Source organism: Nanorana parkeri, unplaced genomic scaffold (assembly GCF_000935625.1).
Source record: "Nanorana parkeri isolate BGI_ZX_2015 unplaced genomic scaffold, ASM93562v1 scaffold106, whole genome shotgun sequence".
In the NCBI taxonomy this organism is placed as follows: Eukaryota; Metazoa; Chordata; class Amphibia; order Anura; family Dicroglossidae; genus Nanorana; species Nanorana parkeri.
In genome coordinates this window covers 238,610-259,504 of record NW_017306374.1, presented here as the reverse complement: position 1 = coordinate 259,504, position 20,895 = coordinate 238,610, and the positions used below count along the sequence as shown (strand labels likewise).

The window sequence follows — 20,895 nt, the reverse complement described above, 5'->3', positions numbered from 1 at the left end:
CTCAGTCTGTGCGGATACATGCCAAAAGTAATGTTCTTAAGTTGTTTCTTTGCTCGGCAATGTATATTATATTGTCAAAAGTATTGGGACACCCCTCCAAATCATTGGCATTCCGTGAAATTTGCTTGCTACTAAATATTCCACAGTCAACTGTTAGTGGTATTATAACAAAGTGGAAGCAACCGGGAATAATAGCAACTCAGCCACGAAGTGGTAGGCCATGTAAAATGACAGAGCGGGGTCAGCGCATGCTGAAGCACACAGTGCGCAGAAGTCGCCAACTGTCTGCAGAGTCAATAGCTACAGACCTCCAAACTTCATGTGGCCCTTCAGATTGGCACAACAACAGTGCACAGAGCTTCATGGAATGGGTTTCTATTGCCAAGCAGGTGCATCCAAGACTTACGTCATCAAGTGCAATGCAAAGCCTCGGATGCAGTGGTGTAAAGCACGCTGCCACTGGACTGGAGTGACGAATCACACTTCTCTGTCTGTCAATCCGATGTATGTGTCTAGGTTTGGCGGTTGCCAGGAGAACGGTACCTGCATAACTGCATTGAGCCAAGTGTAAAGTTTGGTGGAGGGGGGATTATGGTGTGGGGTTGTGTTTCAGGGGTTGGGCTTGGCCCCTTAGTTCCAGTGAAGGGAACTCTTAAGGCATCAGCATACCAAGACATTTTGGACAATTTCATGCTCCCAACTTTGTGGGAACAGTTTGGGGATGGCCCCTACCTGTTCCAACATGACTGCGCACCAGTGCACAAAGCAAGGTCCATAAAGACAAGGATGAGCGAGTTTGAGGTGGAGGAACTTGACTGGCCTGCACAGAGTCCTGACCTCAACCCGATAGAACACCTTTGGGATGAATTAGAGCGGAGACTGCGAGCCCGGCCTTCTCGTCCAACTTCAGTACCTGACCTCACAAATGCACTTCTGGAAGAATGGTCAGACATTCCCATAGACACACTCCTAAACCTTGAGGACAACCTTCCCTGAAGAGTTGAAGCTGTTACAGCTGCAAAGGGCGGGCCAACTCAATATTGAACCCTACAGACTAAGACTGGGATGCCATTAAAGTTCATGTGCGTTTAAAGGCAGGCATCCCAATACTTTTGGCGATATAGTGTATGTGGTATCTATTTACTGGACACAAATACCATCTGTATGTTGTGCTTATGTACACTTAAATTAATTTTGGTGTAGTGTTTATGGAAAAGAAAGATTTGATAAATATTTATCAGAATAATAGAATTTATTTTCAGAACCAGAACTCTTAATTGGGGAAAAAAGGCAACAACCCTCTCAGTCATGTGATACTAAATGGAACCAAATATTCTTAACAGAGAACACAGAGGAGAAGTTGGAGTGTTTTAAGGGTGTACTAAATAATAGTATTTGTCATTGCATTCTATTGACTGCCTTTAGGACTGCCTTTAGGCGATCCCTAAAGACTCATCTCTTCAGGAAAGCCTATCCCACCTCAACCTAACCTCTCAACCATCACATTCTCAAACATTCATCCCCACACAGCTACCTCCTCATGTATCACTTCCCCCTCCCTTCTAGATTGCAAGCCCTCAAGGGCAGGGCCCTCCTTACCATCTTGTCTTTAATTGTATTGTGATTGTAATGTCGCAGCGCTTTATATTGTAAAGCGCTGCGCAAACTGTTAGCGCTATATAAATCCTGTATAATAATAATAATATATGAGAACAAAAAGGTAATATGACGGGTATATGACAACAAAAGGTAAACCTATATGGTAGTCCTGAAAAGCAAATAAAAAAGAAAAGACTTCACATTTGCACTATATTGATGGACCAAAGCTGAACTCACCAAGGGGTTAATTTATAAAATGCTGGGCGAATGTCATTCTCACAGCACTAGCTCCCCTAGATGGCACTAACAAGTATAGGAGTTTCCCATACTTCTCTTTACCACCTAGGGGGACTAGTGCCATGACAAACATTTATAAGTGAAGCCCCAACGGTTTGTAAACCCAAATAATTAAAATCATCATTCTTCTTGGCATAAATTGATGTCACTGCATTAAGCCCCTTCTATCTTTTGGTCAATATAAGAAACATATCACCTTCAGAGTATTGCTGCAAGTTGTTCTTCCTCGGCTGTCATGACAACAGAATCCACAGACTATTTTCTGCCTTTTTCTTTGTCATACTATGCCACACACTCCCTGGTTTTTGCCAACAGGTCGCCGTACCATATACATGGCGTCCTGTACACTAACATAGCTCTTTCCACCCCAGCCAGACTGTCCCTGGCCTGTGCCTGTGCCTTTTATTTATTGGATTTCAGTTCTTGTAATCATGAATGCTTAACATCACATGTGGGCATTACCTAGGGTGGTCTGCATGCAAATGCATCCCACCTAGGAACACCCTAGGAACGCCTTGTCATCCCCCTCTGACGGTGTCACCTGTGCTGGCCGCACCCTTCGCAACCACCTGGTGACGCCACTGAACTGAAGAGACTCAAAAGTAAATAAAAAAACACTCAAAAGTATGAGAGCATACTACTGTCTTTGACTTACTTACTTCTAAGTCCGAGTCATGTACACAACCTTTTTCAAAATGCACTGCAGGTAAAAGCGGAAAGTTCAACGGAATTCTTTTCTAATCTCATGCCTCCAAAGGGCAGAGATTGTGAAATATGTAAGTGAATTATCTCAGTGAACAAAGGAAATAATAAACACAACCACAAACTGAGTTAACCTTATGTGATACAATACTTAGAAAGACAATCTTTGGGGTTTTCTTAGCTATAAATCATAGTGTTGTTAGATGACAAGCTGGATGATATTTTAGAAAATATTGTTTTTTCAAGTTGTAAGTAAAAATAATCCTACTTGATTACATGTGGATTTACGTTAACAGGCCCATGTATGAATGTTATTGTATATTTTACAATCTCAGGCTTCATTGAGGCAAAGAGAGATATGTAAAATGCACTAGCCCGTAGCAACCAATCAGAATGCATTTCATAAACATTAAAGCCAATGACAGTTGCACATTTTAGGTGTTCCCCATGATGTCTTCTTGCTATTAAAAAGGAACAGCGAAGGTCCTCCATTGATAAGCCAAGGCCATCCCATGCTCCACTGCTTCCTTCTCCCTCCATTGAGATTATTTGTAAGTGTAGATGATCTGAAAAGATAACTTAGGAGAGAGCCTACAGACTTGAGGACATTTGTGCTATTCAGCCATTTACAGTCAAATTAATGCAGACCCCCATTAAAAAAAAGTATGTAGTCCAGCAGTATTAGAGAAAATAAAAAAACTCATCTTCAATCCAGCACTGTTCCTTAGCCGAAGGTCCACTTTTCCCCCAGATGGCATTCCTCTTCTGAGTTCAATGTCAATCAAGCGTTCACTGTGAGCCCAGGCTGTCATGGACCCACCCATGGGGGTACTTCATCATGCCAGCCTCGGTTCACAGTGCTCCTGAAAATAATTGAACTCATTTATCATTGTGTGAGAGCGTTTACAAGACATATCCATTCTAATTCTAAGAGGAGAAGAGAAAGGACAGCCGGACCAGCCAAAAAGACCCTCGGTCTGGCTGGTCCAGTGACATTGCCTGTATAAGTATGCATACTTTAATATACATATATATATATATATATATATATATACATATTGTAAAAAAAAAAAATCAGAAGCAATACATATATATATAAATGTTTGCATATCTTTTTGTGAATGGATATCTGACTTGTCTCTGTAATTTTTGTGGCCAGCAATAGAATAATCGAAAAACAACAACTGAAGTTTGGTTGCTGCGGATTGCTTATTGTTCACCACCCTGATTCATTAATGAGCCCCAGCATAGTCTAAAGGAAAATTCCAGCACAGCATAAACACATCCAGGATCTGTTTTACCTGTCCAAAGCCAGCAGGAGGGGCTGGAATAATGAGGAGGTATTTGGCAACTAACCTCTAAAACCAAAAACAGAGGGTTGAGTCTGCGGCCTGTAGTTTGATGCCCCTTTCACAAGGGCAGCACAATCAAGATTGCCTGTAGATTTTTCAGTCAAACCCCATCTGATGCTCAATGCTACTCTATGGGCAGCTGGGTCTAAATGGGCAGGCATCTATTTACAACTTGTTATCCCAGACTCCAGCCAGGTGCAGAAAGATAAAGGGAAGAGAGTTTTGTTTCCATTGGACCTGATTGTGCCGGTTCGGGGGTAATCTGATGTAACTGGACACATGTCTGTTTACATCCAATTCCCCATAGACCGACAGCCCTGTGTAAATAGGTTTTGTTTATGACCCCAGACCCCAGAAAAGTGTAGGCTGTTGAGAGACCATTTTATGGGGACAAAAAAAATGTATATTTATGCCAATCCCTATGGCTTAGCGCTCTCATCCTTTCACTCCATACAAGCTGATTCTCCTAGGATCCCCATGGAGGCTCCACCATTTAGTAGAGAGCTGCCAGACTATAACAATCATTTGATTTAGTCAGAAGTTCTACCAGCTTTTGGACTCTTGTGCTCTAGCACTCCAATATCTATAAGCAACAGGACTGATTTACAAAAACAGCAAACTAAACCTTCCAATAAATAATTAAAGTAACCAGTCAGATTTGAGTTTACAGAAACATGTGCACTTTATGATCAAATTGGTTACAGAAATATTTATTACAATAATTTTCCATGTTTGGATTATTTAAAAAAAATTTCAAATGGTCGACAGTTCATGAAATTACACTTATGCTTTTTTTGGAGGGTCTATTTTCTTCAGGTTCAGGTGTATTCCATTTAAGGACCGCAGGACTAACTGAGGAAGTATTAAGGGTTCCTGTCCATTATTCGGGTATAATTCAAACCTTTGTAATGTCAGAGCGAGAGCTACCTTCATCTCGTTCATCGCAAAATTCTGTCCAATACAGTTTCTGGAAAGAGGGATAAAGACATGTTAGTTTTTGTGATACTATAGTCCTACCTATTGAAGTGAAATTTAATGGTTTTAGCCGTGTGCTAAAAAGGGACTAGATCATATGTATCTTGTTAGAATAACCCCTACACTGCTAAACCCTACCCACTTTCTATGCAAATACCAACCCCACAGGTGGAAGTGCTTGGCCTTGGTTGTCTGGACACTCAGGCACTCAAAATTGTCACATAGAGAAGATGTCTACTGTACTTTCCCAAATCCAGTAAGCCTTGTGAAATGTTTTCTAAGGGGAATGTGGGCACTGCAACAAAAGGTGTCAAGGTCAGTACAATCAGTGGCATCACAAGGGGTGACACCATCAGAGTCATTTTGGTGTCACCCCCTGAAAAGTAAGGCACTCGGTCATGAACAGAGTGCCCGACAGCTGTATGAGAGAAGACGAGGGGACCCGGAAAACTAGCTTGTCCTGCTGGATGAACAACCCCTCTTCTCTCTGCCAGCATCCATCACCAAGATATCCGCCGACAGTTAAGTGCGCATGAAGTCCTTTCGCGCATGCAAGATGACATCCTGTTCGCGCGTGAGGATGTCACACACGCGCATGATGATGTCCCGGAGGCCACTCTGGGTGACAGTCGGCCTGGGAATGCCTATGAGTCCAATAAGGCACCTGCTATTCAACATGTTCTCTTTAGCCAACAAGGATGTACAAAGGGCATGAACCCAGAGGAACCAATCAGATGTTCCCCTGGATGGTTTAAAGTAGATGGTACACTGAAAGATGATAGCTGATTGACTGCTCTGGGTTACTTTTAAAATGCAACACCATCCAAAGCTGATGTTTCAGTTTTTCTGGTTGCTGATGGGGCACTTTTCAGCCAAAAAAATGGGCTGAAAATCTCGGCTTATACTCGAGTATATACGAGTATAATCAAATGCTGGCTTCTCGATAATCAATGGATAATAAATCACTATGAACATTCTACCCAACTGCCACAGCCATTACAAAGTCAGATGATGGTCACATTCTCCTAGAGGATGCGCCATATTGTCCAATAAATAAATATTTTGGTAGTTCAGTTGCAATAAAGTGATACATTCTGAATCATCTTATGGGGATGGAGACACAAATTGATGTAGGGGAAATCTCACAAATGGTGTCTAAAAGGTTTTATAAGAAGCAAAAATGTGATTCTATCCAGCAGTATCCACCAATCACTGAAATATAATTTTATAGTAATGTTGACCTTTACACAAGGGCCATAGCTGAGAGTATTATCATAAGCAGAATTGTATAGGGAATGCTGCGTAAGGGCCCACTAGCTATCCAGTGGGGATCGTGTTAGATGACTCTCTCCTGGCTGTAATTACGCCAATTTCTCTGCAGCACCTGGGTAACAAGGAGATCCCAAGCCTCTGTTAAGTGGAAGGCAGTAGAAGGTAGCTTCTCTGAGTTCTTGGTTCATTAATGCCTTACGTAAAATTGCCCTGGGATTACAAGGGGGTCCTCTTCTAGGCATACCTTGTCATACCCAGTTATCCCAGTTCTTGCAAATGAATGCAGGACAAATCTTAGCGTTTGAAGTTTGGTCATGGTAGGTCCAATCCATAGGAATATCTTGCTGCCAGTCTATTGATTTTCTCTGCTGCATCGCTTGAAGTTTGGATGCGGGACACCAGTACAGTTATGCACTTATGATCAACTCTTTTTGTGAGTCATTTTATTTTTCTTTTATTACTAATAAATTTGATATACTTCACAAGGAGAAGGTGCTGTCCTTGTGTTTGTTTCCACGTGTCCTGGAAGATTTCCTTGTCGGATTTGTTTGGCTGCCTCCCTCTTAAGAAGATATATAGATTGAAGAAAATGTGAATTCCCCATTAGCGCCGACTAGTGTATGCATAAAATGTTGGCGTGGAGCTTAGAAGCACACACGGTAGAGTCTGCCTGGTTAGGTGACAAGGCCCTGAGCAACATATTCTAGAAGATGCCTTGACAAAAATACCAAAACCACAGAACACAACACAGTAAAAATATAGCCTCAGGTGCAATTCTTTAGGCACATTGACTATCTGGTTTCCAGGATTTGTTCAGCACTCATCCTAGATATTCAGACTGTCTAACTGTTTTCTCAAAAACTCTACGGCAGTGATATGCTGAGACACTGAGATACTATTTGTGCAAGTTGAAAGTAGGGATTTTTTGTATCTTGCACTCATTTTCTCACCTTTACAATTAACAGCATTTTTCCTTAGGACTATATTGGATGTATTATGCAGTAAATTAGAAAACTGGGCATTTTCTTTAAAATGATTTGGTTTTGTTTACCTGTACTGCACACTGTGAGTGGAGAGCCATAGCACTGAAGGCTCAGTACTAAAGAAGCGAGTGCCAATACATATGAAATTGTCCAAAGACAGGAAAGGTGTCCAAGAGTAGGTAGAGAGAAGAGTTAAAGGGGACAAGAAAAATCCTCTTTTCTTTATGTTATTGTAAAAGCCCCACAACATTTTCATCTGTGTGTCCAGGGACTTTTAGGACCCTAGCAATGTCTCTGCCCTGTAATAAGTGGTGCTGGCCACCGTCTGCATAGACTGCATATTCCAGGCTTACAGTGCCAGTAGCAATCTTTTAGGTGTTCTAGTGTGGCTGTGTGACAGCCCTTCCTATCCCAAAGACTGGGCACCCAGATTGAGCATCTCTCATATCCATGGGCAACTTTAGTTTGATTATATCATAAAAGTATATAGTTTAGATAGTATTTGCTGCACTAGTGATACCTCGATCCAGCCGAGAAAGGGAGGAAAGCGTGCGAGTGTCTGTTTGAGGCATTTTCTGGTGAAAACCTCAATGGATCAAATACCTGAAAGCAAGAAAGACAGTTATTGTTCAATTCTCCTATAGAAAACCATTACACTTTCTTATATTAGAAAATAAACCATTGTCTGCACTGTTCTCCCTTTCAAATACAGCAAAGCAGAGAAGCAAAGCGAGATGCTTTGCTGGATCATTTGCACTAGTGATTGTCTAATACCCATCAATGTTTTATCATTCTGGCCACTTGAAGGAGCTGCACAGTTTGAATGTGACACAGAGTACTATTTCTGAACCTTGTCCAAGCAATAAACTAAAGAAGCATAAAATGATATAAACAGACACACACCAAGTAAGCATACAACTCAGTCAGATAAAAACTATAATTGTAGTCAGGGTCGGATTAACTCTCTCTGCTGCCCCAAGGCCAGGTTCCTCAATGCGTCATCCTACCCGCCAAACACCCCCCCTTCCCCATGAAGATGGCTGCATACAAGTGCTCTCGGCGACATCGCCGGGATCACTTGTACAAAACAAGCGGCGGCTTCCCCCGCTGTACATTTAGCTCTGCTTGTCCAAAGCAGGGCTAAATGTAGAAAACAACTACCAGCCCGATGCCCGGAACTGCATGTCCCTGGCATCAGGAGATAGGAATTCCACAAGCCTGCTGCCCCTCTACTCCCTGCTGCCCCAAGGCTGGGCCTTGGTTGGCTTTGTGGGAAATCTGGCCCTGATTGTAGTGAAGAAAAAAACTTTGCGCAGGGTTAATGTGGATCTATAATGAAAATGTACACTTCTCCTGAATCTCCAGGGCAAGTGTCAGCGCTACCAAATCATATGAGATCTGCCTTCTCTTCAGATTATGCAATGAAGTGCTGTGTGTTGATTTTGGTTACTCCCCTGATATGGATTGTCCAATAGAACCGAAAATATATCATTACCTCTGGATCGTCCCACAAGCTAGAGCATCTGTTGATAGCATATAAACTCAGCATTATATGAATACCTGCGGGCACAATAAGGACACAAATAATTTTTCAGCTATTACAGATTCAAGTAGTTATATTCCAGGGAAAAGAGAAACAATTACTAACCTTTAGGCAAGCTTCGCCCATCACAGAATGTGATTGGTGAGGTGAGTTCGCGGGCCACTCCTGGCACAGGTGGATACAGGCGCATGCTCTCCTTAATACACATAGTGGTGTACGGCATCTTACCCAGGTCCTCCCTGATCACACACAGAAAGGATACACATTTTATATGAAATCTGTACTCTTTATAAAAACATATATAAATACATGTGGGAACAAGATGACATATAACTCCAAACCCAGAATAAGACTGGGAGAAGATGAAAGCATGGACTGGGAGGATTGCTTTGCAAGGAAAGCGATCCTCCTGTGTATCTGGCTCTGTAGAAAAGATTTCCCCACACTTCTTTTAAAATCCCGATCTACTGTTACACAACATAAAAAAAGACAAATTCTTACCACTCTACAGTGTTCCGATCTCCCAGGACCTCTCTGATCTCCTCCCGACATTTCTCTTGGTGTTCGGGGTATTTGGCCATACAGTATAATGCCCAGGAGATCCCACTGGCTGTCGTATCATGGCCTTCAAACATGAAAGTGTCCACCTCTGCACGCAGGTCCTCATCCGACAAACTCTGACCATTCTCATCCTGCATAAAGGAAAAATATGTTTTATAATATGAAGATAGTTTGAATATGAAGATAGTTGACTTGTATCACGCAACAGACTTCCTGTTAGCAACCCAGTTGCAATTTACAGCTAGTCACCACCAACCTTGTTTGGTTCACATGGTTCTACTCGCACACCTCCGCAAGATAATGGCACAAATTTAAATGTATTCATCATAGCAATGCCTTTCTACCATGGACAAGTGCAGCTATTAAACAGGTTCCCTAAACTACCTTAGCGCAGAGAAGAATGTCAAGAAAGTCCAAGTGTCTCTTCTGAAGGATTTTCTCCAGCTCTTTCTCTTCCTTGAGCGATTCTTTCCTTTCCTTAATGACTTTATCTAGTAAGAAAATAAACATTTATAAGAACTGATGGCAGAATAGAAAGTTACCTGAACTCCGCCAGCCAACATCTATGCAGTGAGAGGGGGTTCATTGTGATGTGATATTCATCTTACATTCCAATACTCTGTTTGAAAGTCCTTAATCGCCCGACCAGTATTGCTGTAGCCTCTGATGTTTCTTAAAAATGTATGTGGGGCTGACACCTAGGGAAAGGAAATGGTAGTGCAGATACCTTGTAGATGGATTTCGACAGTACTCAGACATGGATAAGGGAGTGGTGGAATAATAAAACCCCAATACTACATTTGAGAAATCCTACATATTAAAATGTTCCAGTTCATGCACAGAAACATCAAAAACAGCGGTGGTTAACTTACTAGTCCTAAGTGAACTCATGTGTGGCCCCAAATCATATTCAGTATAGGTAATATCAAGTTGTTAGTAATGTAAGTTGTTAGAAACTGTAGACATGCTACAGGAGATGGTCAGAGCTACAGGATTAGTTGGTGATTCAGGACATTTTGCCGGAGACCATGAGAGACTGGAGACACATAGTTACATACCGTAGTTACATAGTTACATAGTATTTGAGGTTGAATAAAGACATATGTCCATCAAGTCCAACCTATTTGTGTATGTGTGTATGGTCCTATTAGTATGTATAGGTCCCTGTGTGTTCTCAATTTTAAGAGTACTTGTACCTCTGTATATTACGGTCCCTGAGGAAATCGTCCAGTCGTCTCTTGAATGATTCTACACAAGGTATCTGCGTTACATGTTGCTAAAGATCACTGCCATGACCACAGTCCCTTTAATGTTCCCACATTTGTCTTCCCTAGATCGTCTTAAAAATTAAAGGTGCCACATTAGATATTCTTTTTTGCAACATGAATTATAAAAGAGAAAAGAAAATAGAAAGCACTGAAAAAGAAAGACATGTAAATGAAATATACCAAAACCATTCTAATGAATATTGTTCATCCACTGGCCCTGAGCCCTGGCCTCAGGCAAGATTACTGATCCAGAGGCCACACCTGAGTTTCCTTCTAGTAAGTTGACCACCATTGTCTTAGATGATTTCTGAGACTTCCAGCTGCTGGGGACTTAGGATCACACAATATGTACCAAATGGCTGAATTCATCTCTAGGGCCGCAGGTTGGGCACATATATCGAACAGGCATAACTAAGCACACAGATCAGGTTAGCACTGCAATGCCCTTTGTTATAACAAAACATATCATAAGTGCCTCATTGTATCCATCAAAGTGCACAGAAGCGTTAAGATGCTGCCCTTGGATGACATTAGTCATCAAGGGCATAAATAAGAGTTTCAAGTTTTTTGACATGTTTGACCGTGTGACAAACAAGACCTTTTGTCAGCAGAAGGTCACACACGGAAGAATGGAATACTTGCAGCAGCAGGGAAGAAGCAACAGGGTAAAGGTAAGTGCATTGCCTCTACTTTTAACAGGTATACTTTTGGATACAAGTGACACTCTGCTTTTAACAAAATCACAAGGGGCAGGTTCATGGGAGGATTGCAAACTTTTCCAGTCAAGCACAATCAATTGGTGCTTCCATCGTAGGGACAGTTTACCGTGGACTAAAGAAGTGTATCACATAAAGTGCATTGTGGTGCCGCAGTTATTGGGGGCCATGGTGAAAGCTGGGGGGTTTAAAGAACATAGTTAAATGCAACATAGCTTTTCAAATACATATGCTATATGCTATGTAGGAGACAGAGTCATCCCTACACTTTTCGCCACCTGAGGCTGCGGTGGGTTGGGTTGGTCACGCAATCGTGGTTGGTGCACGTTATGGGGGGATGGCAATCTTGCACGTTACCGGGGTGGTTGTGGTGGTGGCGGCGCACATTATTTGGGGGGTTTGGTGGTGCACGTTACAAGGGGAGCTGAGGGGGCTGCATGGTGCCGCTCTCTAGGAAACCTGCCACCCTCTTCACTGAGTAGCTGCCTTAGGCAACCACTTCAGGCTGCCTCATTATAGGGAAGGCCCTGAAGAAAGACTTCCCTTTTCTAGGTGATGTGATCACAGATCTGAGCAGGGTGCTGGCAGCCATATAACACCCAGCAACTGTCACTGACTGTAGGTCCCAAGCTGATTGAGGTCTGAATATGGAATTATCTCCACTCAGGGCCACCCGCCCAAAATATATTATTTGTATTGGCAATGGGGTGCAGTTCCCCCTACCCCCTGCTCAGTTCTCCACTTGGTAGGACAAATTTAACAACTTTGCCTTCCATATAACACAGTAAGCTAAACATTATCCAATAACTGTCCAATGTCATTGCAGACTGACCTGTGTGCTGATGCGCTGTCCTCAGAGCTCTCCGGAAGCGGAATCCATGAGGACTCAGGTGGAAAAGGAAATCCTTGTGATAGGGCAGGCAGGTGAATCTATAATCCACCAGGTAGGAGAGATCGTACACTGCCTTGATGTAGGCACTTTCACTAAGGAGAAGATGAGTAAATAAAGATGAAATGAAATACAGCTCTTTACAATATAAGGAAGACATTACAGTTACAATACAATTCAAGACAAGATGGTTAGGAGATCTTACAATCTAAAAAGTACATACAATTGGGACCTTGCCTTACTAATAAAAACACACTGGCCATATACATATGAATGATACCAAAGGAGGTTATAGCACTACTACAGATATCTCTCCATCTGTAGCCTCTGCTTCTGTGCAAGCTAAGAGTAGTTACAAGATTCTCTACAGCTCAGGTGAAAGCTGGCTTCTGATTGGCTCATTGTACATTGTATTTCTACAACATTTCTACAACATTTCTACAACAACAGCTCCCTAGTTTTCTGAACCCACACTTATGTGTTCCTATTTATTTGTTGTTGGTTGTCCTCTTTAATGATCGTTGATGATCAGTATACATTAGTCTGAGGAGGATTATCATACTGGCACATGCTTACTCAGGGCCGTCCCTATGGTGATCGCCGCCTGAGGCGATTTCCTTTCCGGGGATGGGGGGTGTGCTGACAGGGAATAATCACTCACTGGTTCACTTATCGTCTGGGAGGGGGGGAAGCAGCATTTGGGCAGCGGCGGACGCCAGACTGCGCTGTCTGCAGTTCGGTCTGCGTCCCGGGCCAGCTCACTGACCTCACTGGTTGCCAGGAGCTTGCCGGGACACAAGCCAGAGCGTTCCACTCAGCTCTAGGCAAATGATGACGTTAGGGAGCTTGGAGGGAAGCCAGGTAGAGAGCGTCATAGGTTGCTAAGAGCTCTTAACAACCTAGGGCGCTGTGGCCGCCCCCCCAATCCATTCAGCTGCCTCCCACCACCACCCAGCCGCCACACTGCCCCCACACCTCTCAGTGAAATTCCACCAGAGGCAACCACCTCAGGCTGCCTCATTATAGAGACGGCTCTGTGCCTACTGTTCAGTTGTCTCAGAATAACCAGGACCTAGACTACTAGAAATGTGGCCATTTATAACTTACAGATATAAAACCATACAACTGTGCCTCAGACGGCATCTCTTTGGGTCACGTGGAGGGGGGTGGCAGTCAGAGCCGCATGGCCGCTCTGCTGCATAATGTTTGCAGTGGGCCTGCCGCCCCTTTTCCGGCCAGAGCCTCCCAGGTTGCTAAGAGTCAGGCGGAGAGATGTGTAGGGGTCATACAAATCTCTCCTCCCAGCTCTTAGCAACCTAGGACTCTCTTGCCGGCATCTTACCGAGCTCCTAGCAACCACTAAAGTCTCTTTTACTTCGCAGTTTGATTGGAGGAAAGAATAAGAAAAATAACAAATCTGCTGCCAAGATGAACAGGTAATAAAACTATGTTACAGGAAAAAACTCATCATATCATAACACAGAGTGCATCATCATATATGTCAGTTTTGATTTTGTCCATAATTTTATTTTAATGTGCTTTATTAGGTTAGATGTCTTAAACAATGGAAACTGGTGATGGAATCCCCGAACACTGACCTGTCATTCTGGCAGTTGCTCTGGTAACTGAAGGCACACTTCATAATGCTGTCCAGTGTCATGAGGCTGACATGATGGAAGAGCTCCACTGGCTTCTTATCCGGGACGATATTCTCCCATTTATTCTGAAATAACAAAATGAACTTTATATAAGAAAATATATCGGCAGTGAGTTATTTTATTAGAACTGATGGACCTTATGTGTCAAAAGTGTTTGAAACCAAAACAACACATTGATAAGTGAAATACCGCATGTCAATGTGCAGGCAGTAATGCATCAATGGAACATGGAGGAGTGAACTTAATCAAAATGGGACAACTACGGTAGTGGAAAATCCAGTGGAATTCAACCAAACCGATCTATTCAACAGTTTTCAAACAGATGATTCTTTGAAACAATGGGATCTATGATCAATTAGTTGCTTATCATTACATGTATGGCCCGCTTTAGACACACTTAGGCCCCATTCATATTGAGTGATTTGTCACGCGATTTGCATTTTGCGCGATATCGTGCGTTTGTCGCGCGATATCGCGCAAATGCTTGCATTGAGCAAGCTAGAATCGTGGCAAAATCCGCTCCAAAAAGGGTCCTGCTGTAGCGACACACGACCCGCGACAGCGACGGACAGAGCCCCATTGAGATGCATTGGAGAGCGATATCGCGCGGTAAATAGCCGCGATATCGCGGGAATTACCGCGCGATAAATCGCTCAGTGTGAATGGGGCCTAATACATGGGTACCAGTGTCCTTTTCTTTGCAAGATGTGTACTTACCAGCATGACGTTCACACAGTCCGACATGAGTCTGATATACGGCTTCAATACGTCATAATGGAAGGCGGGGGTTAGCAGTCTGCGGTGCTGAAACCACTTCTGGCCCGATAACACCAGCAACCCTTTACCTGAGTGATCATTAAAAAGATCATGGAATAAAAAATCATTAAGAATAATTGATGGACATTTATGGAGTTGTGTACACTGTTTTTTTACTGAACACTTGTGGAATATTAAACTCATATGTACTGTATATGTTGTGTATAATTAAATGCAACATGCTTTGCACAGGTCACCCCCGCTGAGCTCTGCTCATATACACTTCTGTGACTTAAAAAAAAACTAATTAGATTTCTATATCAAAACCAACGATTCTAGCGCTGGCATCCTAGCGTGCAGAGGGGTTAATTATTGATGCAAAGGACCCAGGTGCAGGAGATATGAATATGCAAATTAGGGAATACATTTACATAAAGGAGTACTGGTGTGAGGGCAGAGTTTAAAGAGAAGGTAAGTGTGACGATTAATGTTAGACCTAAGTGTGAGTTTAGACTTAAAGGGAAGGTTAGTATTAAGGTTACAGGGAAAATTAATGTTATGGTTACAGAACTGGGTTAGTGTTAGGGTTACAGGAACAGTTAGTGTTGGGGTTATTGTTAAAGTTACAGGGAGGACTGGTGTTAGGTTTAGAGGAAGGGTTAGTGCTATGGCTACAGGGAGGGTTAGTGTTAGGGTTTACAGTAAGAGTTAGTTATACTGCTAAAATAAGGGATAGTGTTAGGTTACAGGGAGGGTTAGTGTTAGGGTTACAGGGAGGGTTAGGGTTACAGGGAGGATTAATGTTAAGATTACAAAAAGGGTTAGTGTTATTGGTACAGGGTAGGTTAGGGTTAGTGGGAGGATAGTTTTAGCATCACAGGAAGGGTTAGTGTTATAGTTACAGTGATGGTTTAGTGTTAGACTAAAGTTGGCTATACACTGTTCAGTTTTTTTCATTCAACCCGCTGGGCTGAATGAAAAAAATAGAACAGATTTCTTCACCGATGCATATGAGCGTTATGAGTGTTTCCTCTGTATACTGACAGCGGCTGCGGACCAGTGTTAAAATACCCGAACAGAGTGGGCAACTCATTGGCTGCCGGCTTTGTTTGTTCAAAGATTTTCTAACCAGCTCCTTCGATCAGCTGATCGAGGGATGCCGGCCAAAAGGGTGCCAACAGCGGAACCCACTGTGTGAATTTCGCATAATGTATAGTCAGCTTTACACTGTGGACTGGTACTAAGCGTACAAAGAAGATCAGTGTTAGGATTAAAAGAAGGGTTAGTGTTAGGGTTACAAGAAGGGTTAGTGTTAGGTGTACAGGGAGAGTTACTATTAGGGTTAGTGGTAAAATTAGAAGAAGGATTAGTGTTAGGGTTACAGAAAGGGTTCGTGTTATTATTACATGGAGGGCTAGTGTAACAGGGCCTTGAGGGTAGTGCATCATTCTGAGCACAAATGGCTCTGCACTGATATCTACTAGCTAACATATCATCATGGAGAGCATGTTCAAGAAGGGATATTGCCCACTCCAGCACCCGTGCATGTAATGTACAAAACGTAAATCACACTGTTTTTGATTTTGGCATGTAGAACTATATGGGGTGTAATCAAATAATATTACTTGCCAATCCATGGAGTAAGGAAGTAATAGCCAAAATTATCCTTTGGATCTGCCAGGAGAAAAATACTACTATCAGAAGGCAGCACTGAATGAATACAAATAAAATCATTGAGTGTAGTGAATGGCAGCTCTTACCCTGTCTGGACAGAATGGCCTTCGCATAATCGGGGTGACAGATATTCAACGATGCAAAGAAGTTCCCCATCCATAGTGGGTAGGCGTATGGGTACTGTTCCGCATAACGCATGATGATTTCCATGTCTTTTCCATCACCGTGGAACTAAGGTTTATATAGATACACAACAGAACATACATTCTGAGTATATTAATTCATATAAAAAAGGGATGATCCATAACTGATTGACATTACTGCAGAAGGAATATCAAATTTAAATAATGTCCTCTACCAGTCAGTGGAGGTTGAGAAATCTGTAACTTCAGACTTTGTTAAGGTGTGCGTGGGGGATGACATACTTAGGAGTGGTTACAGAAGCTGCAAAAGCTACATCACTGTGATGAGATGATCACCAGCTGTCCAACTTGCAAGGGGTTGGGGCAATGGCACAGAGTGTACAGAATTAAAAGCTCTGAATTGTTGTCACCACCCCATGCTATGTTTCCATATAACATCAGCAATGGTTAGCTAACTAGAGAATTACCTTAATTTTGCAGCCAATTAGATGCTGTATATTTGTTTCATTGGTTTCTTAAGTTGGAAGAAATGTCTGTGGTACATAGTGTGGCACCCCCCTGACCCCCAAAGGCATGTGAGGGACCCCAGAGGCAGTGTGGGCTAGCATTTTACCTCAGGGGTAACTCTACTGGTTGTGGGGTGTGACCATAAGGTTATTCCTCATAGTGAGAGGAGTAAGAGCTACAGACACCCAGGACACTTTACAGAATCCAGACTCCATATCCACTTTCGAGCTCCACAGTGCAAAGAGCAGAACCTCAGCTGATTATCAGACTTCTCCCTGCATCCTCCTAAATGAGTTACCAGGCCCATGCAAGGATCCAGCTTCTACCTAGCGTCACCTTTCGACAGTGTCTCACTTTAGCAGATCGATCCTGGGTCGGCTTCCCCCTCACAGGTAAGACAGCTTCATGCCCACATTCAGACCCCTTTTTCTGGCCACAAGCAGGTCTTCCCTATGAAGCAGACCTAGCTAGAACCCCAGTAACGAACACATTCTCCCCCAGACAGAAGTCTGGGGTAAAGAGACTTCACAAGTTCAGCTCCAAATATGTATGCCCCCCTAGCATGCACCACTGGTACTAAACCTCCTAGTAGTTGGCGAAGGAGTTATAAATATTCATAACCCGGCATTATTGACTCTTCTTGCTCAAACCCCAGCAGCAAGCAGAAGCTAACAAAGACTCTTAGGATGCTTAGGCGACACCAAATGAATTCAACACTATCAATTTGGCTTAGCCTTAGGCTGTTTACAGCCCAGCAGAGCTAAATTTAAATCGTCACCACATTTAGGGCAAGGTGGCTACAGTAGTAACATGCATCGGAACATGCTGGTGGAAATTTCAAGCACACAAAAGACATAACTCAGTTATGACCCTTACACAGAGAATATGGTTCATGGTAACCTACTGAAGGTAATGGAGTTCAGATTTATTAGGCATCATTAAAACACATATGCTACAGCCGTAGACCATAAAGAGTACAACAAGAAAAGATAACAAGGAAACATTATCAGATTGAAGACATCTCTGAAACAATAAGAAGAGTTCAAACTCCAGACCTCATAGGGGTATAGATTAGAAATATTATTGCTTCTAATGTAACCAATACATATCAGGTACCTAGAGACAGATGACATATCATGATTTACAGATTTTAGGCTGCGCGCACACAGAAAAATATTGAGAACAGCTGATAGGGAGACAGCTACCTATTCTCCAACTTGTCACAGTGGTGCTGTGACTCACTATGATGTACCTGGTTGGTGAGCATTCCAGTATCCATGGACAGCAGCAGATTGATTTCTCCAGCTGGTGTCCCCGTGCATATTGACCCCCTCCCTTAAAGTGACATTAAACCCCCAGATTTTTTAACATAGAACAATAGTGTAATGTGTGCCTTACTGTAATCCATGGTAGTTTCCCTTCTCTTTGCTGCTCTTCCTTTTAAATCTGTATCTGTTCTCATGCTGGGCAGAACTTCTGTTTTGCAGCAGACTGCCTTGTCTCTGAAATGGATACATGGTGTCTGTGTGTAGGTTCACAACCTGAGCCAGCACTACAGGAAGAGGCACTCAGCTGCAAAGGGAAGTTCTCCCCTAGCATGAGAAGACATGAGGATTTAAAAGGAAGAGCAGCAAAGAGAAGGGAAACAACCATGGATTACAGTAAGGCACACATTACAGTATTGGTTTATGTTAAAAAATCTGAGGGTTTAATGTCACTTTAAGCTTGCACTTCTCTACTCTCCCCACTCTTTTGCCATTAGTTTATGGATCAAGCCTGGGGCAGCATTAAGCACTGTTCTGTCTAATAGCAAAGTCCAGTGGTGAGACCTCAGCATTTGAGGAGTATAACTCCTTTTTTGTGAATATTCTATTATTTTGCACAGAATGCAAAATGAGGCGTTAGATCCCCCTCATTTGATACTGTTATGGCCATGGCAGAGGAGATTTTACCTGCAGGAGTCTCAGATACATATAAGGGCAGGTGTAGAAAAGGTCACCAGAGCTCCACTCACATTGAACTGTGCTTATTAGATTTGCTGAGCGTAGTACAAGGCATCCCCAAAGCACCCAAGATGCTTTGCACTGTGTTTGATAAACAGTCCAGTGCACATGCACAGAGCAGAACCACTGTAGATAGAGTTCAATGAACCCTAAAATCAGCAGACGAAGGGTACTGTGCACAGCCCAGTGTGTCTGATGCTCAGGCGGCCTTTTAAATGACCCGCCTACATCTACCAAAAAAAGGTCAGGTCACCATAACTTCAAACTGTGCATGTTTTGCGTGCAAATACCACTGTGCCTCTTTTTTCTTTATTAGCCTTTCTCTTTGTTCTAATGCAGTGGTCTCCATACTAAGACCTGCTGGCCGGATGAGGTCTTTTGTATGCATTTAACTGCCCCTTGAGCACTATTCCTCCCAGTGACACCAATGATGGGCATACATTAATTTACATGTTATCTTATGGGAAGATTTTTGTTGCAATAAACGGTCTGACAGATTCTCTTTAACTGCTGTGCAAAAAAAAAAATGAAATCTTGTTATGACATCCTAAATGCTATACTCACTCCATTGTAGATGAACTGTCTCAGATTTATTCCTTACCTCATGGGCATTGCCATACAGCCAGTGAAGTTTAGGACCTGGGAAAGGACTGAATGCTCTGCACAGCTCCCTCCATTTCACATACAGCTTAGAGGCTTTGAACAGAACGTAGAGAACGCAGAGCCAGGCAGTCCAGTGACACAGATCGCAGAAACTCAAAGAAAGGAAGCCAAAAATCCCAGGGACAGACATGACACATTCCTGACCGGAGCAGAATGAAAGGTGACGGACGGTGACAGCAGGAAGCACCTGCCCAGATGACACAGGGACATAGGACAGTGTACAGAGGAGGAGAGAGGTGGAGCTGAGCACGGTGTCATACTGGCAATGCCTCACATGTAAACAAAGCACTTTAAAAGGACACCAGTGCAGTATTCACAACACATACCGTACTGTTACATTTCCTTTCATTAAAAAATGTATCATTTAGAAGCTCAGCTGTGGAAAAGTGGCTTGTGATTCTTGTGTATTGTCAGTGTCTGGATCACCGTGTCCCAAATGGGATTATCATCGTTCTCAGAGGTATCATTAAAATGACACTAAACTCAGGAGTTAAATACATTCATGTAGCTTAAAGTGACATTAAAGGCAAAACATTTTCTTCCCTCACCCCAACGTTAATTAAAGCACTTACCTTAAATGATGTCTTTTAATCCGATCATCTTCTTCTTTCCTGTAGTGTTCAGCCTTCCCTCCAGCTCTGCAGCGAATCTCCAATCCAGAGCTGACTTCTCTGTGATTGCTGGCACGTACTCTCTCATGGTGTCTGCATGCAGGTGCAGGCATCCATAGACTTACCTTGTGTCTTTCCTCGCGTCCCGGGCGAAAATGTGAACTGCGCATGCGCCCGCCCCAAGATGCTTTGCGGCCGTTTCACATTTTCGGATGGGAGTGCGCAGGAAACACACAGGTAAGTTTAAACCGCTGTTAAAGCGTTGTTGTTTTGTTTTTTTTTTACTTTTTGCATATATCTACTACTCGCTAGCAGTAGATATATGCAAAAAAAACTGAGGGTTTAGAAACCCTTTAACTGTTAACAACACTGTAGCTTATTTGTCTATCACTCAGCTGTAGATCCTCAAATCATGATGGACTACAATCTCAATAGAAATTAGTAAACTAAACATGAGATTGTAGTCCATCACGGGAGCGAGCTTGGAGTGGTGACTACTTTAGAACACACACAGGGACCATGGGTAACAAAAGTAGCCCCCCTTCCAGAAGGAAGGACAGTGTCGGCACCAATTCAGAGATGATTGGAGGATCTACAGCCAAATGATACACAAATAAAATACATTTATGTTAATAGTTAAAGTACTTGAATGAATTTTGAAGATTTAACTCCTGAGTTTAGTGTCACTTTAATACTTGACAGCTGTGGTCACTCCATTATGCT

At 42.7% G+C, this 20,895-nt stretch overlaps 1 protein-coding gene across 1 annotated transcript; it reads right to left on the bottom strand.

Moving 5' to 3' along the window:
- Positions 1-4,712: 4,712 nt before the first annotated feature.
- LOC108784276 (cytochrome P450 4B1-like) lies at positions 4,713-19,695 on the bottom strand. Its single transcript, XM_018553034.1, has 12 exons — positions 19,500-19,695; positions 16,332-16,476; positions 16,201-16,245; positions 14,533-14,660; positions 13,756-13,880; positions 12,101-12,252; positions 9,669-9,775; positions 9,225-9,415; positions 8,829-8,962; positions 8,676-8,740; positions 7,701-7,783; positions 4,713-4,917 (listed from the first exon to the last, which is right to left on the bottom strand). Exons 1-12 carry the CDS (start codon positions 19,689-19,691, stop codon positions 4,734-4,736), a joined length of 1,551 nt encoding a protein of 516 aa, XP_018408536.1. The 5' UTR covers positions 19,692-19,695; the 3' UTR covers positions 4,713-4,733.
- Between the last annotated feature and the right edge of the window lie 1,200 nt (positions 19,696-20,895).

Bases quoted from the DNA above. Each gene is read 5' to 3' on its own strand.
- LOC108784276 (XM_018553034.1), bottom strand. From the start codon at position 19,691: ATGTCTGTCCCTGGGATTTTTGGCTTCCTTTCTTTGAGTTTCTGCGAT. The intron at 14,661-16,200 runs GCAAGTAATATT...ATGATCACTCAG, and splicing joins CTTCCTTACTCCATGGATTG to GTAAAGGGTTGCTGGTGTTA. The intron at 8,963-9,224 runs GTAAGAATTTGT...GTGTGTGATCAG, and splicing joins GATCGGAACACTGTAGAGTG to GGAGGACCTGGGTAAGATGC.